Source organism: Haliotis asinina, chromosome 1, assembly GCF_037392515.1.
Source record: "Haliotis asinina isolate JCU_RB_2024 chromosome 1, JCU_Hal_asi_v2, whole genome shotgun sequence".
Lineage (NCBI taxonomy): Eukaryota > Metazoa > Mollusca > Gastropoda > Lepetellida > Haliotidae > Haliotis > Haliotis asinina.
The window spans coordinates 19,187,683-19,211,373 of record NC_090280.1 but is presented as its reverse complement, the minus strand read 5'-3'; the positions used below and the strand labels follow the sequence as shown (position 1 = coordinate 19,211,373).

The window sequence follows — 23,691 nt, the reverse complement described above, 5'->3', positions numbered from 1 at the left end:
CATACGTTAAAGGATAAAGACCGCAAAGAATCGGACAGTCAACTGCAGCCTCTGGAACCGGGAAAAATAAGACTGGTGAATATCAACGTTAGAACTAGTCCCAGTAACCCATGCTTGTCGTAAGAGGCGGGTAACAGGATAGAGGTCGATGCATGCTCAAACTGTTGATCACTGGATTTTCTTCAAAGGTGCACTGATCCATACTACGTATTCGGACAGAATGCTGCACACGCACAAATGATTATTTGTAAAAACTCACAGTTCTACATTCCTACATGGATATGTTATAACCTTATTCCATATCCTGTTTAATTTAATTAACGATACCTCTTAAAAGTGTAGTAACATATTTCAGCTCTGTGTACTCCGTCATTTTCAAAGATGATTAATTTTGTTTCACAAATTCTGTCAGGAATGCTCTCACTGAAATGTAAATTTCTGTTGTGTTATAACTTGGAATGTCTTTCGTGTATGACGCATTTGAGAAATTAAGAGGAAACGATATTCTTAATACAGAAAGAAAAACTGATGATGAGACTGCAAAAAGAAGATTGCCAGACAGTAACATCTTTCTGCAAATTCGGGCAGGTGCCCGCCAGAGGACTGAGGTAACCACCTCTACTTCACTGTTAAACGTACCACATACGTGACCACTAAGTGAGTGAGTTCAGTTTTACGCCGCGTTTAGCAAAATCCCAGCACTATCACTATAGGGAACACCAGAAATGAACTTTACACATTACAGCCGAGTGAAATCGAACTTGGGTCATCCGCACGACGAGCGAACATTGTATCCACCATGCTATCCCAAACCCCACCACATGTACAAGTTTCTAATGATTTATTCATTATTATTTCTCATATTTAATATAATGAGCAGTTTCTGTGGAAAATAAACTTTTGAGGAACTAGAATGATTTTTGCATGGTTTTTGTTTCCGTGAAAAGGTATCAGATTAGAGATAGAAACGTAGTTCTGCAAGTGTGTCCTCTTCTACAATCGGGTAAATGTTTCCGTTAAAACATTTGCAGGGTCACAGAATATATTTACATATATCCAGGGTCACAGAATATATATATAGTTTTAAGCCGCTCCCAACAACATTACAACAAAATTAGCGTTGGGGAAAGCAGAAATAGTTTTTACATTGTACCAATGTGGAGAATCGAATTCGGATCCTCCCCGTGACATGCCAAGGCTTTTAACCACTAGACTACACAGCCAACTCCCCAGTTTCTGAGAATAATGATGATGATGATGATGATGTTCACAGGCAGGGAACACCGAAAATAATCAGAAAATGGCATTTATGTGTAATCTAAGAAAAAGTATATTGTTTTATTCTTGAAAGTTTCATGCTTGGGTATTCACAACAAATTAAATCACTGATGTCAAATCAATAACGACAACTGTAAACATCAAACGAGTGGAACACCCCATATCTGAGAGTAGATCGATGCTGATGCTGTTGATCACTGGATCGTCTAGTCCAGATTCAATTATTTACAGAACTCCTCCATATAGCTGGAATGCTGCTAAGTGCGGCATTAAACAACTACAAACAAATAACCTTCCCCGGGAAAGGAGAAGACTATCAATCATTTCGACATCATTACATTTCTCATTTACATTTTATAAGCTATTCCCCTACTTTATTCTTCCTCTATTAATATTCCGTCGAAAGTAATTCTTATCTTTAGCATCCAGATGTACGGGAAACTGAAGTGTTGAGCACTCCATGAACTGTATTGACCAAGTCTTCAAGCAGGAGGTACAATGTACTTTCCGAAACTGGTAACATTTCCTTACGTTCAGCCAGTCGTTATAACGAGGAGATGGTGTGTACAGGAAACATTCAAATATAGTCCTTATCACTCAACAAGCACACTTTCTAAGCTAGAAGGGTGTGGTCCTTTTTATGCACCAATGTTTCTATTTCTAGTTGTTACAGTCTCTCAAAAATGTCTCGAAGAGAAAATACACCATAGGTTTGTCATCATCTACTTACGTCTAGGCGACGCAGCATCATACAACATCATATACAGGTATTAGTCTTGTCCAGTTGGTGCTGCCTGTGAGCGAAGTATTCTATATGAGCCTCCTTCCCAAACGATAATGAACTCAACAGTCAAAGAACTGAGTTTAGTTTTAAGCCGCTATTAGCAATATTGTGGCTATACAACGGTGGCTGACACCAGAAATGGGCTTCATATATTGTACCCATGTGGGGCCATTACACTGAAGACCCAGGCTAGAAATGATCTTCAGGAACCCAGGCATGCCATCTGGGGCGACTAATGGGAATGGCACACTGTTGTGCAGATCGGTGCTCATGATGTTGATCACTGGACTATTTACAGGGCTCCCTAAGTAATTGAAGGACTTACAGTAAATGTGAAGGAATTGCATCTCAAATGTAAACACACGCAGCCCACTCGCGAAACAATTGCAGCCATACCGGCAGTTTAGCGATAATAACTGAAACACATCGGCCATATCGGAAGCAATGTCGGTAATACTTGAAACACACTCGGCCGTCTTCGGAGATTTTTCGGCTCACTTACGTGATTTGTCGGTCGCGAACGGAAACTCACGCAGCAAAACATGGCGTCGTTCGAAGAAGCACCCGTCTCGGTGAGTTTTGTTTTTAGTTCCTACTATTACATTTTTATACTTATCCATCTTTGACCACCCTTGCACCCTTGTTGAATGCGTTTAGGTATGAGGTGTTGTTGGAGCTATAGCTTATTTTTTTAGGAACAGACTGTCACTGCAGAAGAGTGTCACAAGTCATGCCCCTGGAGGTTCAGATGTAAACAGTTCCTCCAAATTTGCTGTAATTCCTTCAATTACGTGGGCGGGTGGGGGACTGTATTTACAGACCGAGCAGCCATACAGCTGGGATATTGCTGCGAAACGCTTTAACCAGTGAGCAACCTCACTCCTTAATCCAGAGAAAGCTGGAACGTTGTCATAGGTCAAAGGGAAGTAGTTCAGCTAATTAGGACGATGTCCCAAATATATCTGAACAGACGTGTTTCAGGTCACACATTGTTCATCTGGCGTCTGAACTGACGTCATGATTCCAATAGGGCTTGATTTCTAAATGTGGTTAATAAGTTCGTATCCTTCATTGTCGTCATACTTCGGAGTGATATACAATGCTGGAATCCTGTGGAAAAGAACAGATATCATTAAAATAAACTATTTATTAGCATTCAGGGATTATGTATTAAACAGTTTCACTGCATTACGCTGACATTTATCTTCTTATCAAGGGATGTGTTTCTTATCAAAGTGTTATTATAGTGCTTACCTTTGATTGTTTGACTCTGAAAGGGAAAACTGAATTTTTTGTTGATGTAAAATATTTGTTCAGACATACTTCCACAGCTATATTGAATACGACTAACACCGAACTCAGGTGTGCTTAAAGATTCATGACCCTGAATTCTGCTAAAATGTGTGATCTCATAAAATTTTAAAGGATGTGAATATAGCTCAAATAGTTTCAAAACACAAAAATGAAAATCAGATTGATGATACAGTCAGAAGGTACATTTGATGTTGAAGAGCATACCAGTAACCGGATTCTTGGACTAACGCTTCTTTACCTTCTGGTAACTACCAGCCGCCTATGTGTGAATGCACCACAGAAACTAAATGTACTCGTACCTTGACTCTAGACAGCACATGTTCACTGGGGTGATGCAACATGTACAGACACCTTTCTAATAGAGTAGTCTATAATCTTAGTTTGGGTTCATTTCTCATCTTTCTCATCTTTTCAGAAGTATTTCAAAATTGTGACTCCTACCTTCCCGTCGCTTGAACCTTCTATGGCAAAGTGACACACCGATAACGACCATGACCAACGCTGTTGCTGTGGACAATCCAATACTGATCATAGAGAGTGTTTCCGTTCCTCCTGTAAGAGAGGTTTTACTGAGTTACCGCGTAAAGCATAGTCTGAAAAGTCGGTTTATCCCGACAAGCATGTATTACCATGAGGACAGTAATGTATTTCTATGTTGAGTATGTTTGAGTATGCACTTATGTATTGATGTACTTGAGTATGCTAGGTATTCAAATGCTTCATCAATATCCAGATCGTACTCTTTTTAAAATTGACATAATTTACTGCCTTTAGAGACACGGTTTTACATATGTATAAACTCAACACACCTTCCGCATTAGATGATTTATCCGTTGTGGTCACAATAGTATCATGCGACTGTGGCAATACATCAGCAGGGGATGTGGACATTGTAGAAAACAAAGCGTATTCCCCTGCTGAAATAAACCATGTTCTGGTAAAACTATCAGTTGCAAAGGAGTAAATTAGTTTCGATGAAAGTACTGTTGACGTGTATGTCGCTAGGGACATAGGAAAAACAAGGAAACGTTACTTTCTATATTCCAGAACTCTTAATGGCAAAACTAGTGAGACAGTGAGCCAGTTAATATTTAACGTCACATCGGCAACGTTTCAGCCGTATCGTTACGGGAAAAGGACTTGACGTTTATAGTTTGTTAGAAATATGAGTACAGTGAAAGGATACAAGCGCTGAAATCACATGGACGAAGTTAAAGGTTCAAACAAAATTTACTTGATAGGAGTTATTCCCTGCTACAAGAAAAGCATTTGTTTGAACGTTTGAATCTACACAAAGTGTTTGTTCTTGTGACCTGACGTGAGATAATTAAGATGAATCTCAAATTTCTGAAGGTTGAATATATTGATGTATGTCCTTCTCTATTCTTGGATTAAGACTAACGCAATGTGTATGCGAATGAAAGGAAGGTATCATTTATCAGGAAGCGTTCATACTGAATGACAGATGTTGCATTAGCCTCATCATTAGCTGGTACAGGAGAGACCTGGACTGTGCTGGGTTTCACAGTAACTGTTGTCAGATACATCTGTTACAGTCGAAGTGGACTTTTTAGAGTATGCACGTTCAACTTAAATGTGGGCAGTGGGACTGGCTCCAATAATTGATACTCGGAAATATCGTTGACAACTTATTAATGATTGAAAATTATTTTCGACATGGAAATTGAGTTATCGAAAATATTGTACAGTTTCTCACACATTATATTTAATTTTAGGACTTTATTCATTGACTGCTTCTGAAGTGGTTCAAGACGCTGTTTTCTTAAAAAGCCATGCAAGAATATGTCAGCTATTCATATATGTGAGACATATGACATATTTCAGATATTTTGGTTATATTTCCTCAAAGTCACGTCTTTGATATTTACTGATAATCGATCGCTAATTAGAGAACCATTATCCCTCTCTATGATCTACCTTGTGTATCTATCACCAGCAATAATGGGCAGTGGACTAACTTCGCATGATCTACGCCCTAAAACTATGCAACTGTACATTAAACACATGACATATGCATTTTCTTCCTCTCACCTCTGAATATATTTCACATTTACGAGAAATAATTACGAGAAAAATAATTTGCACAACAAAGGAGAATTTTCGAAATGTCATATTATTTTGACGGGGTCCTTCAAGTATTTCTGGGTGTACTGCTAGTGAGTCACAAGTTTTTATAAAAAGCATCATTCTTCACCTTTAACAGAACTTTGTTCATACTGTGAAGCTGTTACAGCCACAGTGTCGTCTGCAGTATTCACTGAAATTTAAATACGAAGCTATGCATGCTAATTGCATCAATTCAAGGCCGGGAGCCTTTAAGACCACACATGGTCATCAAGTAATTATTCTCAGGCTCTGATTTAAGGTTACCTATGAGCATTTAGGGAAATGTTGACGGATGAAATGATAGGATGTATATACCCTACCTGCAGAGGATATTACGACAGACCATGAAACTGGTACCGTCACAGTCGCATCTAAGATGCAAATATTTTCAACATATTTGAAAAGTATCAATTTATGTTGATTACAAGGTAAGAACGATTACCCATAGGCACGTACGTAATCAAGTTTACTGTTAAACGAGCACTTAGTAGTATACTTTTACAAATCCAGTAATTAAACATTTAAAAAACACAATGCTTCGAGCTTAAAGATGGGTTAGTACTTTAGTGTAACTGGTTTTAAACATATGTTAAAGTCTTTTACAGTACCATCTACAATATTATAAAAAGTTAAGCACAAATTATGCACAATGAAGGCATTGGTCTGTGTACGTCCTGTTGTTTGACTGTTCGCTCAAGATCGATAGCAAGGCATACTGTAATGAATAGGAATTGAATCTGGGAGTATTTTCTATCGTGCATCTCACCCATGGACATCTGAGGTTTAACACAAGCTTTTAGAAATCATTTTCACGGATTAAATGATATTATTCATATACCTTACCTGTGGTTGATGTTACGACTGAAGATGAAGCTGGTACGGTCACAGTAGCATCTAAAATACGAACATCATAAACGAAACATAACAATTATCAATTTTCTGAACAAGAAGAAATAAATGGTTAAACATTGATGCATATGCATTCATCCTTACTGTTGAAGTTAATGAGTGAGTTAATATTTAACGTCACATCGGCAATATTGCAGCCATATCGTGATCTTACTGTTGAAAAAACATAGACTAATATATTTTTAAGAATGAAAAATACACAATGATTCAAGCTTAATGGTACTCCAGTAACAGAGTACAGTTAATTTTAGAAAGATACTATTTTCCTTCAGCCCAAATCACAAAAGCAGTTTGACCTACTGGAAACGGCCAAGAAGTGTTTCCAGTCACAGCCTATCTGTCCACGAGGATCCAGGCTACAGTAGTACGTCCCACCATCAGATGATGTGATGTCGGAGAGTTGGAACTGTACAGAGACTGTAGTCAGAGAAATGATGACCTTCATAATCTTGATCTTGGTCCAGTAATCTTCTCGTACGTAGATTGCAGTGGCGTTCATCTCGAACAAAGGTGTATCAGTGGGACCGATCACGTACATCTTTGACTGGCGTAAGGGTGTCTTCATGGAAAGCAATGCATTGTCTCCCACTTCTACTTCTGCGTTTTTACTAGGAGTGTCAGGTATATCTGTAACATAGTGAAAGTTCTTTTGATGGGATTTTTGTCAACAGGGGAAATGATTGAGGTATCTGTTTCATACGACAGTACCAGAGAGCGTCCTTCAAACGACATCAAGCGAGTTCAATTAATGTGGGATGGATGTAAGAATGCATGCCCACATTTGAACGGCATGGATTTAGTGGTGGTAAACACAAGAATCCCAAAGAATGTGGATCTCAAAAAAATACATAAAGGAGTTTTTTAACGATTCCACATGAATTTATTATATAATTTAACTTTAGACGTCAGGTCCACACACCATCCTGTCTTTGTAGAACTAAAATGACACACATTTTATCGATTTCTTTTGACTTGATAGCAGCCAATAACAATATGAAAGGAATACTAACACGATACACCAAGGGCATTATCGACACTCTGATCTATGAGAAGATTCTCCCCAACAACCGTCTGACAAGTATATCTCCCTGCTCTGTCCTTCTTTGTCACGCCACTGATGATCAGGGTGCTCGTCATGAGTCGCCCGCCAATCCCGACCCTGTTATCAGAAACCACCCTATGCTTGCCGTCATGCTCCACTCTCGTTCCGTTCCTACTCCATATGAAGGACATGGTCAGGTTCGTGAAGGGGTAGCTTTTCAGAAAGGAGTAGCATACAAGGTTTTCAGAATCGCCGACTGTTACTTTTTCTGGGCTCGCAATGTAGGGTTCTTGGACACCTGTTGCGAACATAACATGTATGGAGAGTCAGTATTTTCTCAATCATAAAAGCTGTGAATGGGATGATCAACGACTAATGAACATCGATATGGTCATTTACAAATACAAATGGTGAGTTAAGAAACTAAAACAGTAACACAATCTCCAGTTAATGATTCACTTACGTATCACAACCAGATTTTGCCCACAGTTGGGGACCTTTGTTTCTGGACGTTTTATTGAACCCTTGTAGCAGCTGTACTGACCAAAGTGATGATCGTCAGCGCCATTGATTCTGAACCTGAACAAACCAGTTCCTGTCGAGGTTATATTTCCGGTGAATACTATTTTTGACCTCAGTTTCACAGCAGGAATGTTAACGAGGTTATAGTTGGTAATATGGAAAAATGTCTTCTTCCAAAAGTCGTTCCTGACTAAAAACTCTTCCATTCCGGACCCATGCAAATTCCAAGCCAGAGTTATTTTTTCTCCAAAACGGGTGTACACAGTTGACGAAGCTGAAAGGTAAATAAAGAAATATATTTAAATTTACACAAAGATGATATAACACGACACTACCCCTCCGATATGTCTGGCATAGACATTCATTTTAAGCGTATATATTCATTAATTGTAAGCATTTAAAGCATACCATTCATTTTAAGCATTTTCTGGCGGTCCTACATAACACTCATACCGGCCTTCATCTAGGAACCTGACATCACTGATGACAAATCTAAATAACCCTGGTCCCGACGGTGAAATTATCCCTGTAAATGTGATTCTAGATTCTAGAGTCATGTCAGTGACATTATTGTAGCTAGTTACAGGGAGTATTGGTTTCCCCGAGCGTGTATTCCACACGGTGAATTCCTTGTTTGTTGGTTTCGGTAGATACCCGGACAGTGTAGCATTGTCCCCGACAGTTACATTACCTGAAAAGTAGCAAGTACTTTAAATCTTTGAAGGGCATTTAGAAGTGGACAGCTTAAGAAAAAACAGATTTAAGGATGTCAACGTCTTTATTGTGGATAACACAACGTGTTGGAGCGCATGCTTGCTCCTTCATCAACAAGTGTAGTTAGTGTAGGCACATTTCAGTTTTAAAGATCTATTAATTACCTCTTCAGGGCTACCATACAAGCGGGGAACAAATCACCAAAACTGAACTCATATTCAACAAATCAAAACAAAAATCCCTCCAAAACGACATTAAACTTCCAAAGTTGCCTCAATATTCTCTAAAACCAGAACACACACCATTTAATGGAACCAAAACACGCCTATCAGCAATAAAAGCGCTCAAGAATGTGTGTGTATGTACATGAATATACAGAACTATGTCAATACCAGTTGCAAAAATATCACACTTCCTTTTCAGCAGAATGAAAACTACTACACGGCTACACATGCAGTATTTGTAATGAAATTCACCATAACTCCATCTAAATTCACACTCGGGGATATGAAAGTTATCAGTGTATCTGCCTCACCTGTCCAAGCTCCTCCTGTGCATCCATGAGAAAACAAAACACAAATGACGCCCGTCCAACTCCTACCGTACATGTCTCTGTGCCAATTGATATACAGCAACTGACAGAGATGTGCACTACTTCCTGGGTAGTCTAGATTAATTGCAGATATAGCACAGGACGTGATCCGACATTACATAACACGTCTACAAAATTATTGCGTGAGACCAGATAAAAAAATTATAATTATTTTCAGTTTAATGATATCATTATCGAGGCATGTATTTCTTCCTACGACATGCAACAAGAACCATTTACCTTAGTTTTGGTATATGCGATATTCTAAGCTTTGCAGATAATATGGAGCACAAAGGACAAAGTGATTGAAATACAAAATCAGCAACCATTGTTCACAAATGGCAAGCTACAGTGTAAAGGTTAGTAGTTATGGTTTAATTATCTCTAAATAATTGTGACTAATTAAACTAATAAAATTGTATATTATGAAGTAAACGCATTGATTTGTTTTTATTTCTGTTATAGCAAAGACATCATCGGTTATCGCAAGGAGGAAAGAGACCCTATGTTATTGGAACGAAAATATGTCAAGTAAACTACAACTATTCAATAATAATAAATATATTTGATCTATCTAAAACGAAAAGAGGAATGTTGCGCCTGTTACCCTCATACGTATAGTAAGTGTTGCATGTTATGCATATGTCACCAGATCGAGAGAAATGTTTGTTACAGCAAAGACCCAAAAGGACAAATCACTATAGCTAGTATGTAGGTTTATATAAATTGATTTATAAGAGTATCAGTCTGTAGTCTATATTTTAGAACTTGGTCTGTTTGTTACCCCAAAGATATTTCAGTATTACTGGAAAGACATTTTTATCTTTCACACCTTTAAGGCAACAGAGAAAACCATGCACGGGTTGCTTCAATCGGGTTGTGATTTTTGACAAATGACAGGGTTAATCTTGACGTGTGATGCGTTCTCTATAAGAGCAGGAGCTGAAATTATTGTGAGAACTCTCCAGCTCATACCAACATTTATCCTGAACCTTTTAGCTAAGAAAATTTATTGCTTTCACCTCCTGATGTTTTGCATACAAGAGACAAAAACTGCATTTTATGTGCATCCTCTACACAACCAGATTACGGATGTTCGTACGCATCTAGCCATTTCTGAAAATACATACAGAAATGAATGTCTCATTGATATTTTGTTAAAGGTATTGACACAGGCACTATATATAAGAAAGTAAATGCTAACACTTTGATGGTTGTGCGGGCTGATCATTGCGCTGGCGTGGTTATTATATGTTATTACAGCTACAGTCACACACCCTGTGTTAGAAAATACATAGAACATTCAAAATTTCTTTGTGAACGTAGGGTAGTCTTATCCCACGTATTTAATGTACATCTGAATGAATCGGGAATGAATGACAAAAAAGATCATTGTCATTAAATTTTCTTTACAATAGTAACTTATGTTTTTTAAGTTACAACTATTTTTGAAAAATTGTTACCCAGAATTTAACCTCAAATTAAAAGGAGCACATAGCAAATCTAGATGAACGAGACCTGCCAAAGATAATGCTTATTTTCAAATTTGCATTGAATTGGCTTTGTAGTTACAGAATTTGTCTTTCCAATAACGACCTTTGACGACTGCTGTCCGAATAGAAAATGTAAAACGTATTGGATCTATAGCCTATAGAAACCTTTAATCATTACCACATAACAACAGAAAGAATATGTGGCTAATAAACATTGATGTTTCTTTAAAGAAACAATGTTAGCCTTTTCAAAAACAAAGCTGTTACATTAGGTTGAGAGGAAAATAACGCAGAGATGACATGACTTTTGGAAAATTGAGTAGATTTTTCATTTTATTTATTTATTTATTTATTTATTTATTTATTTATTTATTTATTTATTTATTTATTTATTTATTTATTTATTTATTTATTTATTTATTTATTTATTTATTTATTTATTTTTTTAAATGGTGTTACCTAAGAGACACCGACTACAATACCCGCAAATACATTTCCTTGAAAATATTTTCTTGGTCTCATCTCCACATGCTTATCACTCTTAAGCATAAGCTGTTAATGAGCATGACACTTTCCCAGGTTGAGGAATCATTGATTATTTCCTAATTTTATGGAACTGTTACAGGAAACACATTTATTTTGCATACAAGGTTGTTTTTGTCTATACAAAAATACAGCTTGAAAATGATGACCATCAATCAGGAATAGACTAAACGTCCATTCCATTCAACCACTTATTACAAAACATCTTATTAAATGAACTCTAATGAACAGTACAATCATGATGTTAACCTTTTGCACCCTGATACATGAAACATACATGTTCCTTGTTACAAAGAGTAAAAACTAAACATTATTTGATCCTGAAATTTGTAAAAGAAATCTCCAAAGTATGATTATGGCAATGAGGGAGAAATTAGATTTTAACACTTAATAATTGTTGACGGTTTTAATGAGGTTTTAATCCTGAGGTTTTAATCCTGCATATTTTGCATAATATATATGTCTATTCTGTAGCTTCTACAGAACTGTACACAACTTCTTTGTGTGGTAACGCCATACCCTTCCAAGCATCTAGTCAGGACAGGACACTGAGAATGTGACTCACCCACTCACTCATTCACTCACTCACTCACCCACTCACTCACTCGACGTTTCCTTTTTATGACCGAGGAAATCTAAATGAAATCGTATTCACAACATGCACACTACAAAAGTGACCATAGAATTATTGCGGTTCATATTTTGACTTGACAAAGTCCGGCCCAACAGGAAACAGATTTGTTTTGTTTTCAAAGATTATGTTGGGTGACTCAAATAATTATATTCCACAAATAAAGGAGGGAAGGGAAGGTTGTATGTATGGGCAGGAAAATGAAACCATATGTGATGAAGGTATATGACCTAGCAAGCTGTTGATTCCAGCTAGATGGCGGCGGGCTGCAAAAAGTCGCGAGTGAACCAGGCAACTAAGTGACCAATAGCATGAGCATCAATCTATGGAATTGGGATACGATGACATGTGTCAGGTCCACCCGATCCCATTAATTCGTCGCCACTTACGACACATGTTGACTGAACATCAGTTCTAACCCTGATCTTCACGGTTGCTCTGAATTCATTAAATATTCTGGCAGTATATTGCACACTGTGGGAATATGAATCTTTGTACAACTTTCCTCAGAGCACCGTATTCCTTCGTGAGTGTATTCTTAACATAGATGTACGATTAATTTAATTAATTAATCAAATGCATTTGAGAACGTGAAGAGAAAGTACACAGGCATATTTGTTCATGCGATCCAAAGTTTGCGTTCTAACTAGTACAATGTATGCAACGCAACCGCAACTGTTTAACCGTTTCCATATGACATGTGATGTGATCGGCCTACAACTGAATGTCCCAGAGTCACAACAATCGCTATCTGAAAGTAGTTACCAATTCAACCTCATGTTGGCGGTGACGTCATCGTTGAGTCACCGACTTCCTGCTGCTCACATACGGCCCTCCGGACCGCTGGCGTGGCGGTAGAACACACAGAAATGTATTTCACATACTCTACCCATTAGGGAATCGAACCCAGGTCTTCGGCTTGACCACCGAACACTTTAGCCACCTGGCAAGTCCTCCCTATTGACCAATAAGCAGTCCCTGGGCCAATGCACAAGACTCTTCATCGTTTCAGAAAGAATGATCTGAGCATAGTGACAGCAATGTCCTAAACGACTGCCAGGTCCTGTGCGTCACCATTCACATCACTGACTTTGGAAACATTGTCTGATTGAGGTTAAAACATTCCGGGTCTCAATAGATAAGGGAGGGAGGGTATCGAACCCAGGCCTACTTCACGACCAGGGAATGATTTAACCACTGTCCCCATACAGAAACGTTATTTCCATGTTTCTAGCTGTTAAATATTTCCGTTTTTATTTCACAAATTCCATATATTGAGCAGTTTCTCTGGTATATTGAGGATATTGTTTTATGCATGATTTCTGTTTCCGTAGAAAGACTTCTACTAAGAAACATCAAAGCATTCTTCAAGTGCATCCTCTCCTTTCGCATTTATGGAAATTTAAACACGTTCAGGGTTACGGGAAACATATTTGTTCCATGTGGCTTGGTCCTTACTCAAACACCTGGACACTTTTAGTTCGAGTTTCACTAGCACACAATGTTGACGGCCATAAATTAATTAAGACACTCAGATATTGGCTTCCATTTGAACTGATGTTAATTTTACTCATGGCCAAGAGAAAAATATTCACGGACAAGGCCGGGTCCGGGTCATTTATACTATTTTAAAACGTGTGGAGTAGACAAAATTTGTCATTTGTCCGTCAACGTGGTCATGGCCACGATGAGTTACCTCCCTTTGTTAAGGACGCCCAAGAATTTGAATCATTCTGTTTTTCTTTTTCTTTTTCTGTTGTTGTTTATGTATACTCAGCACATTAACATACGTAAATGTCCACGTAATACAATGTTCTCAGTCATTAACCATTGTGAATAGATGTAACAGAGTAACGGTGAACGGTGATATTTATTCAACGGATTGTCATTTTTGTCAACACGTTGTAATGATTAATCACGAACAATTTTGCCGGGACTCAGAGGGTAGTCTGGATTATGGAGAAACCGAATTTGACAGATTCTATAGTATCCAAGCAATATTATGGCGGGTTACATGAGAAATGATCTTCACACATTGTACCAATGAGGGGAGATGATCATCCGCGTCATGAATCAACGCTTTAACCTCTAAGCTAACCCTCCGACCCTTAGGGTTCAAAGAATGATCAAGATAAGTATATAAGCAGTAAACCAAATTTATTTGAGCACTTCACTGACAGAACATATATTCTCCCCAAAAGAAACGCATAATAAATATTGCAATGTCATGTAGCGAAGAATTAAAACGTGATTCATTTTGCAAAAGGGTTTGCCCTGTCTTGAAACAACAAAACGCACCATCCGTAAAATACGTTTAATATCATGATTTTAAATTTCGGCGTGTAGAGTCACAGAATACACAATTCACACGCGATGCACGTAAAAGGTGGGGATCAGATAGGCTACATGATGTGTATCAAAGGTTGATCGCTGTCGACTATTCACCGCATTTGGAATAGTGTTGACGAACGCAACATGCCACGTCTGAAGCCAAGCGAAGCTAACGGTCATATCGCCTTTGGTCTCCTTGAAGCCGGTCAGTCTAAGCGTGCATTTGCCAGACGCATGAATGTTCACCAAAGCACCTTTTCACGGCTCTGGCGAAGATATCGCTGGAAGAATTCGGAGTGGGTGATCTCGAACGACCACTGCGGAGCAGGATCGCTACATCACCTGCGTCATCGAACAGCTACGGCGACCAGTACCGCCCGGATTAATGAGTCTTCACAGATCGTCAGGAACAGGTTGAGAGAGGCTGATTTACGAGCCAGAAGACCTCAATGTGCTCCCCTGGCTCTCAAGATCACAGGACTTAAACCCGATCCAGCATCTGTGGGATGCCCTGGACAGACGGGTGCGATTCCGTAACCCTTCACCAACTCTCACGGCTACTATTGGCAGAGTGGACTGCAGTGGGGCAACACCAGATTCTGAGACTTATTCGTTCGATGTCGAGGCGATGTCGTGCAGTTCTGGATGCCCACGGTGGTTACACTACTAGGTACTGACTTCAGAGCAGCCACGTCTCCATGTGACACCCAAACTGACTTTCCTCGGGGTGGTGTCCAAGACGGATAAGTCTGCATTCTCAGTGTGCAATTTCGTTATATTTCATTGACTCATAAAGCCTACAAGATGTTTCAAAATAAACATAAAAATACAGTTGAAATTCCTATATGCGTTTTGTATTATTGTTTTTGTTTTGTTTTGTATGTGCATTGTTATATATTATATGTTTCCACGCTTTCACGTTTCATTTGTAAGTATTTTTAGCAAAACACAGGTGTCAAAACAGTTACTACAACAAAGAGTCAAACTGTACAAAGTCAAACTATTGGGGCATCCTCTTTTCCGGTATTAGAGTATAAAGTAAATCGATGCTCGTGCTGTTGATCACTTGTTTGTCTGGCCCAGACTCAATTATGTGCAGACAACAGTTATATAGCTGACATATTGCTGAGCATTGCGTTCACCATCAAACAAAAGTCAACCTTCCCCAGGAAGAGTCAAATATAGGAGAGATTATCAAACAGATTGAAATCATCACATCTATCGCTTTCATGTACTTTTTAAAACTATTCCCCTTCTTTATTCTTCCTGTCATTTCGAAAGTAATTGTTATCCCAAGCATCCAGATGTACGGGTGACTGAAGTGTTGTGCGCACCATGAGCTTCAATATTACAGCTATATCACAGCTGGGGACACCAGAAATGGGTAATAGTGGACCCATGTGGGGAATCGAACTCAGTCCTTCGGTGTGACGAGAGAATGCTTTAACAAGTGAGAAACCCAACCCCTCAGTCCAGTAAAAGCTATAAAGTTATAGGTCAAAGGGAAGTAGTTCAGCTGATAATGGCGATGTCCCAAATATATCTGAACAGACGTGTTTCAGTTCATACACTGGTCCTCTGGCGCCTGACGTCACGATTCAAATGGGACTTGATTCTCAAATATGTTTAATAATTTCGTATCCTTCATTTTCGTCATACTTCGGAGTGATATACAATACTGGAAACCTGTGGAAAGAACAAATGTCTTTAAAACTGCTTATTAGCGTTCATGGATGATGTATCAAACATTTTCGTGGCTTTGCGTTGACACATTCTTACCACAGTAACAACATTATGTCTCTTGTCCAAGTTTTATTATAATGCTTACCTTTGATTCCTTGACCCTGAAAGGGAGAGATTGATTTTTTGTTGATGCAAAATATGTGTTCAGTTCAACAGCCATGTTGAATACGACTACTACGTCATCCAACTAAAGTGTGTTTTAAAAACATTATCCCGAATTCAGTGTTGCAAATAAGTCCTGATGTTAAAAGATGTGAATTTAGCTCGAATAGTTTCAAAAGATAAAAATTGGACGGATGGTCATAGTTTTTGTCACAATCAGAGATATAAGAAGACGTTTAATGAAATGTGTGAATACTCTGGTAATGAGGCGATATATTCAATGTTGCAGAGCACCACACATTACACGGTGCTAATAAGCACGGATTTTTTCGACTAAAGCTTGTTTACATTTTGGTAAATAAATCCACCAGTGTGTGAATGCACCGCAGAAACTAAATGTATTCGTGTCGTACTTTGACTCTAGACAGCACATGTTCACTGGTGAGATGCAGCATGTACAAACACCTCTATAATAGAATAGTGAATAGTCTTAGCTTCGGTTCATTTCTCCCTGGCATACCACTGAATGCATCATTTCAGAAGTGTTATTGGTAATGCATCATTTCAGAAGTATTTCAAAATTGTGATTTCTACCTTTCCGTTGTTTGATCCTTCTGTGGCAAAGTGACACACAGATTGCGGTCATAACCAAGGCTGTTGCTGCGGACAATCCAATGCTGACAACAGAAAGTGTCTCCGTACGTCCTGGAAGAGAATTTTACTGACTTAAAGGGTAAAGGATCGTCTAAAACGACGTTTTATCTCGCGAGGTACGTATTACCATGAGGACAAGAATGAAATTATCCATTGACGTATTTACGGTACGCAGCACTTCAGATGTTTCTGTCCAAAGAGTGGAAAACCCTTTCTTCAGTATTCATTCCGGCTGAATGATGTATGGGAAGGATTTCAAAGTCAAATACTGACATCACTAACTGAAAAGAGATTGTTGTACTACTCACGTGGTAATCTTTAAAATCATTTGATTGTTTAAGTGTGTATTCATATGCGCCAGATGTTCCAATGTTTGGCCAATAATCAGAACGAAATGATCAAATGGACCTCCAGAAATACCTTTTGAAGATCTAGGCTCTACACACCTTTCGTAATAGATGCATCCTTCTTTGTGGTCACAGTAGCAACAGGTGACTGTGACAATTCATCAGAAGGTGCTATGGACATAGTAGAAAATGAGGCGTACTCCCTTGCTGAAATAGGCCAAGCTTTAGTAAAGCTATCAGTTGCATAGGAGTAAATTAGTTTTGACAAATGTTCTTTCGATGGGTATGTCGCTGGGGACTTGTGGGAAGCTCTTTTTGTTCTAGAAAGAATGTAAGCTCTGATGTGACAAGAGCTGAGTTCAAGGTTCAGACAAGAATATGATGATCGGAGTTATTCCCTGTTGCCAAAGTGAAGTACGCTATAATGTATTAATCCTACACAAAGTCCATATTCTTGTCACTAGACCTGACAAAATCAGTTGAATCTTTAATTTCTGATGGTTGAATACATTGATACACTTTTTGCTCCATCCTTGGATTACAATTAGGCAGTATATATTCGAATGAAAGAAAACCGTCATTCGTGAGGAAGTGTTTATATGGAAACAGACACGTACCAGATGCTGTATTAGTATCATCATCAACTGGTACGGAGGAGGCCTTGATTGTGGTGGGCTCCACAGTAGCTAGATCATCTCTTACAGTCGAAGTGGACGTCAAATATCCCGTGTTAACAAGCGCTTTGCATGTAAATATGTGCCATGATATTGACTGCAGTAATCGATAATCGAAAATGTCATTGATATGAAAAATAATGAATGATTACCAATATGACGATTGTGTTAGCGATGATATTGTATATTAATTTTTGTGATAGTGCAAGTTTCAATTTTCTTACACAATATGCAATTTTAGAAATTAAGTCAAGAGTTTCTCCTAAACGAAGTTTAACCTCAAAGTTACCTCTCTGATATTGATAATCGATTCATAATTAGTTAACGATTATCGATGTCTAATGTGTCTAATCGCGGGCCCTATTTAATAGCGGATGTCCTACACTATATAAGTATGCATCGTGACATTAAATACGACACTTCTGCATTTTCTTCATTGTCAAATTTGAATAAATTTCTGTTTTCAACTTCTACCTGATGAAACATAATTTGCATAACAAACGAACATTTCTGAATTAAAACTCCAACCCAATTCACATACACTTGAAAATACTAGCAGGTTTAAAAGTTTGACGGTGGCTCGTAAGCATTTCTGGTTGTAGTACCAGTGAATCACAACTTCCCGGAAAGTTTTATGCTTTACCTTTAGTAGAGGTTTCCGAAGATTGTGAAGCTGGTTCAGTCACGGTGTCATCTAAAATATTTATTGAAATTCAAATACGAAATAGACACAAATAAAGACAAAGTTCGGCATATGTTCCTGTCATTTAATTTTTACATAAACGAAGTTATGCATGCTAATTGCAGTGATTTGGACTTGGAGTATTTCCTGTCTTGCTGGCCACATGAGGACTTCAAGTAATTATTCTCAGACGGTATTTGAGGTTTCCAACAAGCATGCAAAAAACATGTTCATGGATTAAATGATAGCATTTTTGTACCTTACCTGTGGAGGAGGTTAGGACAGACTGTGAAGCTGGTTCGGTCACTGTAGAATCTAAAAGCCGAATATTTTAACCATACATAACAAGTATCAATTTAGTTTAATAAGAGGAAATGAATGATTAACCGTAGGAATGTACGTTATCAAGTTTACTTTGAAACAAACACTGAGTAATATATTTTTTTACAAATCCAAATGCCAATAAGCATTTTGATTGAACATTGAAAAATACACAATGTCTCAAGCGTGACGCTGGTCTGGTAATGTAACACAACTGACTTTAGAAAGATACTATTTTCTTTTAGCTGAAATCACAAAGGTAGTTTGACCTACTGGAAACGGCCAAGACGTGTTCCCAGTCACAGTCTATCTGCCCACGAGGCTCCAAGCTACAGTAATACCTCCCAGCGTCAGATGATGTGATGTCGGAGAGTTGGAACTGTACAGCGACTGTATCTAATGATGTGATGACCTTCATAATCTTGAGTCTGGTCCAGTAAGCTTCCCGTACGTAGATTGCAGTGGGGTTCATCTCGAATAAAGGTGTATCAGTTGGACCGATCACGTAGATCTTTGTCTGGTGTACTGATGTCTTCATGGAAAACAACGTATTGTCTCCCATTTCTACTTTCCTATTTTCACTTTGAGAGTCAGGTATATCTGTAACATAGTGAAAGTTCTCTTGAAGGGATTTCTATCTACAGGAGAAATGATTTAAGGGATGCGATGTGTTTTATACCACAGTAAAACAGCATTTCCTTCAAAAGACGTCATACGAGTTCAATGTGGAATGAAAGCATGAATAAATGCCTTTCCAAAAGATATATCAAATGATGAGCCTTAAAAACAGAAGCAGTGAGCTAAACAAACTGCATTCCATATTTGAAAAGCTTGGATCTGGGGATGATAAACAAAGATTCACGGTCAGAATGACTGTTGATGTCAATAAACACCAGTATTCTGTGAAGAGTGTAGGATGCGGCTCCGCACAGATAACCTTCATGCTTCAGTTAACATGCCCACACACCTGTCTTTGTAGAACAAGTAATACTTTATATTGAAACTGTGCTGCAAAATCACTTTTGTTAATTTCAGTTTGACTTATGTCAGTCAAGAACATAATACTATCATGGATGTGTCACACATGCAAGGACTACTTACACGATACACCAAGGACATTGTCTATACTCAGATCTGTGAGAAGATTCTTCCCAACCACTGTCTGGCAAGTATAGCTCTCTGCTCTGTCCTTCTTTGTCACGCCACTGATGGTCAGGGTGCTCGTCATGAGTTGACCACCAATCGAGTTCCTGCTATCAGAAACCACCTTATGCTTGCCGTCGTGCTCCACTCTCGTTCCGTTCCTACTCCAGATGAAGGACATGGTCAGGTTCGTAAAGGGGTAGCTTTTCAGGAAGGAGTGGCATGTCAGATTTACAGAATCACCAACAGTTACTTTTTCTGGGCTGTCAATGTAGGGTTCTTGAACACCTGTTGCGAACACATTGACATATAGAGAGTAGGTGTGTTCTCAGCCATAAAAGCGGAACGGGTTGATCAACGACATCACCTAAACATGACAATATCCTGGTAACATGAATGCAAAGAGAAATATGTTAACTAGGTTATAGTTCGTAATATGGAAAACTGTCTTCTTCCAAAAGTCGTTCCTGACTAAAAACTCTTCCATTCCGGACCCATGCAAATTCCAAGCCAGAGTTGTTGTTTCTCCAAAACGGGTGTACACAGTTGACGCAGCTGAATGGAAATAATGGAAATATGATATTTGCATCACAAATGTTATAGAGTGCGTTGTAAACTAAATTCACTCATTTAATGTATATAAAACTGATACAATGCGACATGACTTCTCATTCACGTATATATCCATTCATTTGTAAAATATCAATACACATATGCATGTTCTTCATCTAATTAGCAGCAAATGATCATGTAGTGAGAGAGAATTGTATATCATTTAAGTAATACATACCCATCACGAAAAGTGTCTGTCCACAGTTACCTACTGTAAACCCTCTGTTTTCTGGCGGTCCTACGTAACACGCATACAGGCCTTCATCAGGGAACTTGACATCACTGATGACAAATCTAAACAAACCTTTTCCCGAAGGAGATATGCCGCCTGTAAATGCGATTCTATAGTCTAGAGTCATGTCGGTGACATTGTTGTAGCTGGTTACTGAGAGTATTGGTTTCCCCGAGCGTGTATTCCACACGGTGAACTCCTTGTTTGTTGGTTTCGGTAGATACCAGGACAGTGTCGCATTGTCCCCGACAGATACATTAGCTGAAAGGTAACGACTAGTTCAGGTGTAATGCATGTCACAACTAGAAGTACGTTATTGCAGATTTACTTTGACTGGAATACCAAAATCAAACCAACTGAAACGAATCATCAAAGTCAGAACCTGAGCGATACATTTGTCGCTAGTGAGATCTGACGTTCAATTTCTTTCAAGTTATTTATGTCATAGACTAAATCATTTCAATAAGTTTCCTTAAAACTTCATGTATTCAAACGATCTATTTGTTCCAATATAAGTCCAAAGTGCACCGAAATTCCATCCCCTTTGTCTATGTAATGTTCAGCAAACATTCGGTGTATCCCCTCTTATCATAAAAAACCCCTCCGGGCAGGACCCTTAATTCTCATACGCTATCAGTACATATCAATTAACACCTCCCTACGTCGGCGAATCTTACGTATGTACATGTGCATGGGCCAGTGACCTTGCACAATGTGGCGTAATGGCCCTGTGTATAAAAAAACCTGACTGATATGGTCAGTCGCTGAGACCATTCAGCAAGACCATCCAGCAAGACCAACCAGACCAAACACGGAAACCAGATCATCGACAGAAATGGACGGACTGTGCGGGTAGTCGGGGTGTCGGCCAAGGCCGTCGCCCCATCTACGACTACGTCGATGATGAAGAATCGCCGTCGGAGTTCTAATATGTAAGTGACACACGGGTCTCCACCTCGGGTCATTGGCCACTCAGACCCGATGTGCGTTCTGTCACGTTTACCACTGTGTATACCATTTCGACCATCATTCAACCAAACAATAATAAACCATGGCTGCTGCTGTCTTCATCGCTACCATCGACTCATGTCTTCCCTGTCTCTTGTCCACCATCCTAAACTACCACCCGAGAGCAAACCTCGAAGCACGTTCTTGGACATTTACATAGCTGAAGAGACATAAGGATAACTTTCACGTGACTGGAAACCTCATTTCCTAACTACCTCATCCCCTTTTCTTCAATATGTCTCTCTTACACACATCCGCAAGAGCACAGACACAGTACAATTCAGCTAGCACTCACATCACACGCATCACACACACATACAAGGGCGCACCTGCAGGCAACATTCAAGAGCAAAAGTTATTGTAATTGTTGACTTTCGATGAGAATTATTAACCACTGACATTTTTAAGATGGCAGTTGTACGACAATATTGCGGAAAATCATTCCACAAGATTCCACATGGCACATTTTAAACTTTTCTGGCGACAACATGCTAGTGAGGTCACAATGGGAGAACGATCAAAATAAAAATTACACAGTCAATAACATCTGTATCCACCATGAACACTGATACATATTTGACACCTGCGCCTCACAGAACCAGTCAAAAGTCGCAAGAAGTCTTGCGGAATGGCATTGCATATTTGCGGAATGGTTCCTTTCATTATGAACGAAATTATCAAGCACACAAGCAAACAATGAAACTGCCTCATTTCTGCTTAATTATATACAGTATATTTACAAGAGAATTCACGGTCATTCATTTCCATGGTTGATAAATGTGACAGTTGATGTTTTAAAAAGGGTAGAGGGATTAGTTTAGCTTGGTTTGTACTTGGTTTAAAGAGTAGACAACCTGGGTGTAATCAGCTGTTCAGGTACAGTGAATTATTAAGTGTTCTTAATGTTCATGAGTAGTCATACTGGGAGTAGTCATAATGGGAAGATGCCTAAAGTGTGATTTGGAGATTTAGTTCATGTCTCAATGTCCTCTCCATTTCGTCGCCACGGTTCGTCATCTTTAGTCTGTTAGTCCATGCACAGAGAAATGCAAGAAGATTTTTCTTAATTAGTGTATTTAGGGCCTGTCGAGGTCTAAACAATGATTTGTGTGACAATGATTCGAGGTTTAGAGCCCTATTATTCAAAGGGCACGCCGTATGCCTATTTTCCGTGGGGTTCTTGAAAGCACGAAAACGCATGCAAAAAAAACTAACGACTATCCTGTTTGGGTCATGAAATAAGTGTATAATAAAGAACATTAAGAAATGTGTCGATAACAATACCATTTACCTTTGAGTTTATACATTTTGGATTGGAAATAGGGCACGTTTTCAGTTGACATCACAAACGCAATCGCACACATATGCACGTACTATCAAATACTCGCAGAAACATTTGGGAGCGTGCATATACGTGCATTATTTTTCAACGTGGAGTTATTTAATTTCATTTCTCTTTCAGGAATATTAGAGTTCTCAGTGTTTGTGGCTCACCTGTCCAAGCCCCTCCTGTAAACCCATGGGACAACAAAACACAAACGACGCTCCTCAAACTCCAACAGTACATCATTCTGTGCTTCATGGTATCTTATACAGAAGGTGACAAAGCGATCTACACCTTTCACACAAATATTTCCTGTGTAGTGTATGACATAGGGTTTTACTACCTATGTGTGCTAAAATACTTGACGACATATTTTCGATACGTTGCACACGGACGCTTACTCAAGAGGACATTTCATTGGTCGCTTGAGACAATCACGGCACGTCGGAAAGCGGGACTACTTTTTTCATTCGTAATTATTTCCCAGCGCGTGCAATGTTTACTACCGCGCTCTGGAATTTTATGGGTGGTTAAAATGAGAAAATGGAATTTCACAATTGATTTTGAAA

General features: G+C 38.8%; 2 protein-coding genes across 2 annotated transcripts; both read right to left on the bottom strand.

Annotated features, from left to right (window-relative positions):
- Nucleotides 1-1,306: 1,306 nt before the first annotated feature.
- On the bottom strand, nucleotides 1,307-9,307 carry LOC137288103 (uncharacterized). Its single transcript, XM_067820496.1, has 9 exons — nucleotides 9,226-9,307; nucleotides 7,918-8,250; nucleotides 7,423-7,752; nucleotides 6,713-7,039; nucleotides 6,347-6,397; nucleotides 4,186-4,293; nucleotides 3,818-3,928; nucleotides 3,317-3,332; nucleotides 1,307-3,172 (listed from the first exon to the last, which is right to left on the bottom strand). The coding sequence occupies exons 1-9, from the start codon at nucleotides 9,296-9,298 to the stop codon at nucleotides 3,103-3,105; spliced, it is 1,419 nt and encodes a 472-aa protein (XP_067676597.1). The 5' UTR covers nucleotides 9,299-9,307; the 3' UTR covers nucleotides 1,307-3,102.
- Nucleotides 9,308-17,217: 7,910 nt separating this feature from the next.
- Nucleotides 17,218-23,365, bottom strand: LOC137255803 (uncharacterized). The gene is made up of 6 exons (XM_067793387.1): nucleotides 23,293-23,365; nucleotides 20,737-21,051; nucleotides 20,325-20,501; nucleotides 19,905-20,234; nucleotides 19,077-19,403; nucleotides 17,218-17,333 (listed from the first exon to the last, which is right to left on the bottom strand). The coding sequence occupies exons 1-6, from the start codon at nucleotides 23,363-23,365 to the stop codon at nucleotides 17,218-17,220; spliced, it is 1,338 nt and encodes a 445-aa protein (XP_067649488.1).
- Between the last annotated feature and the right edge of the window lie 326 nt (nucleotides 23,366-23,691).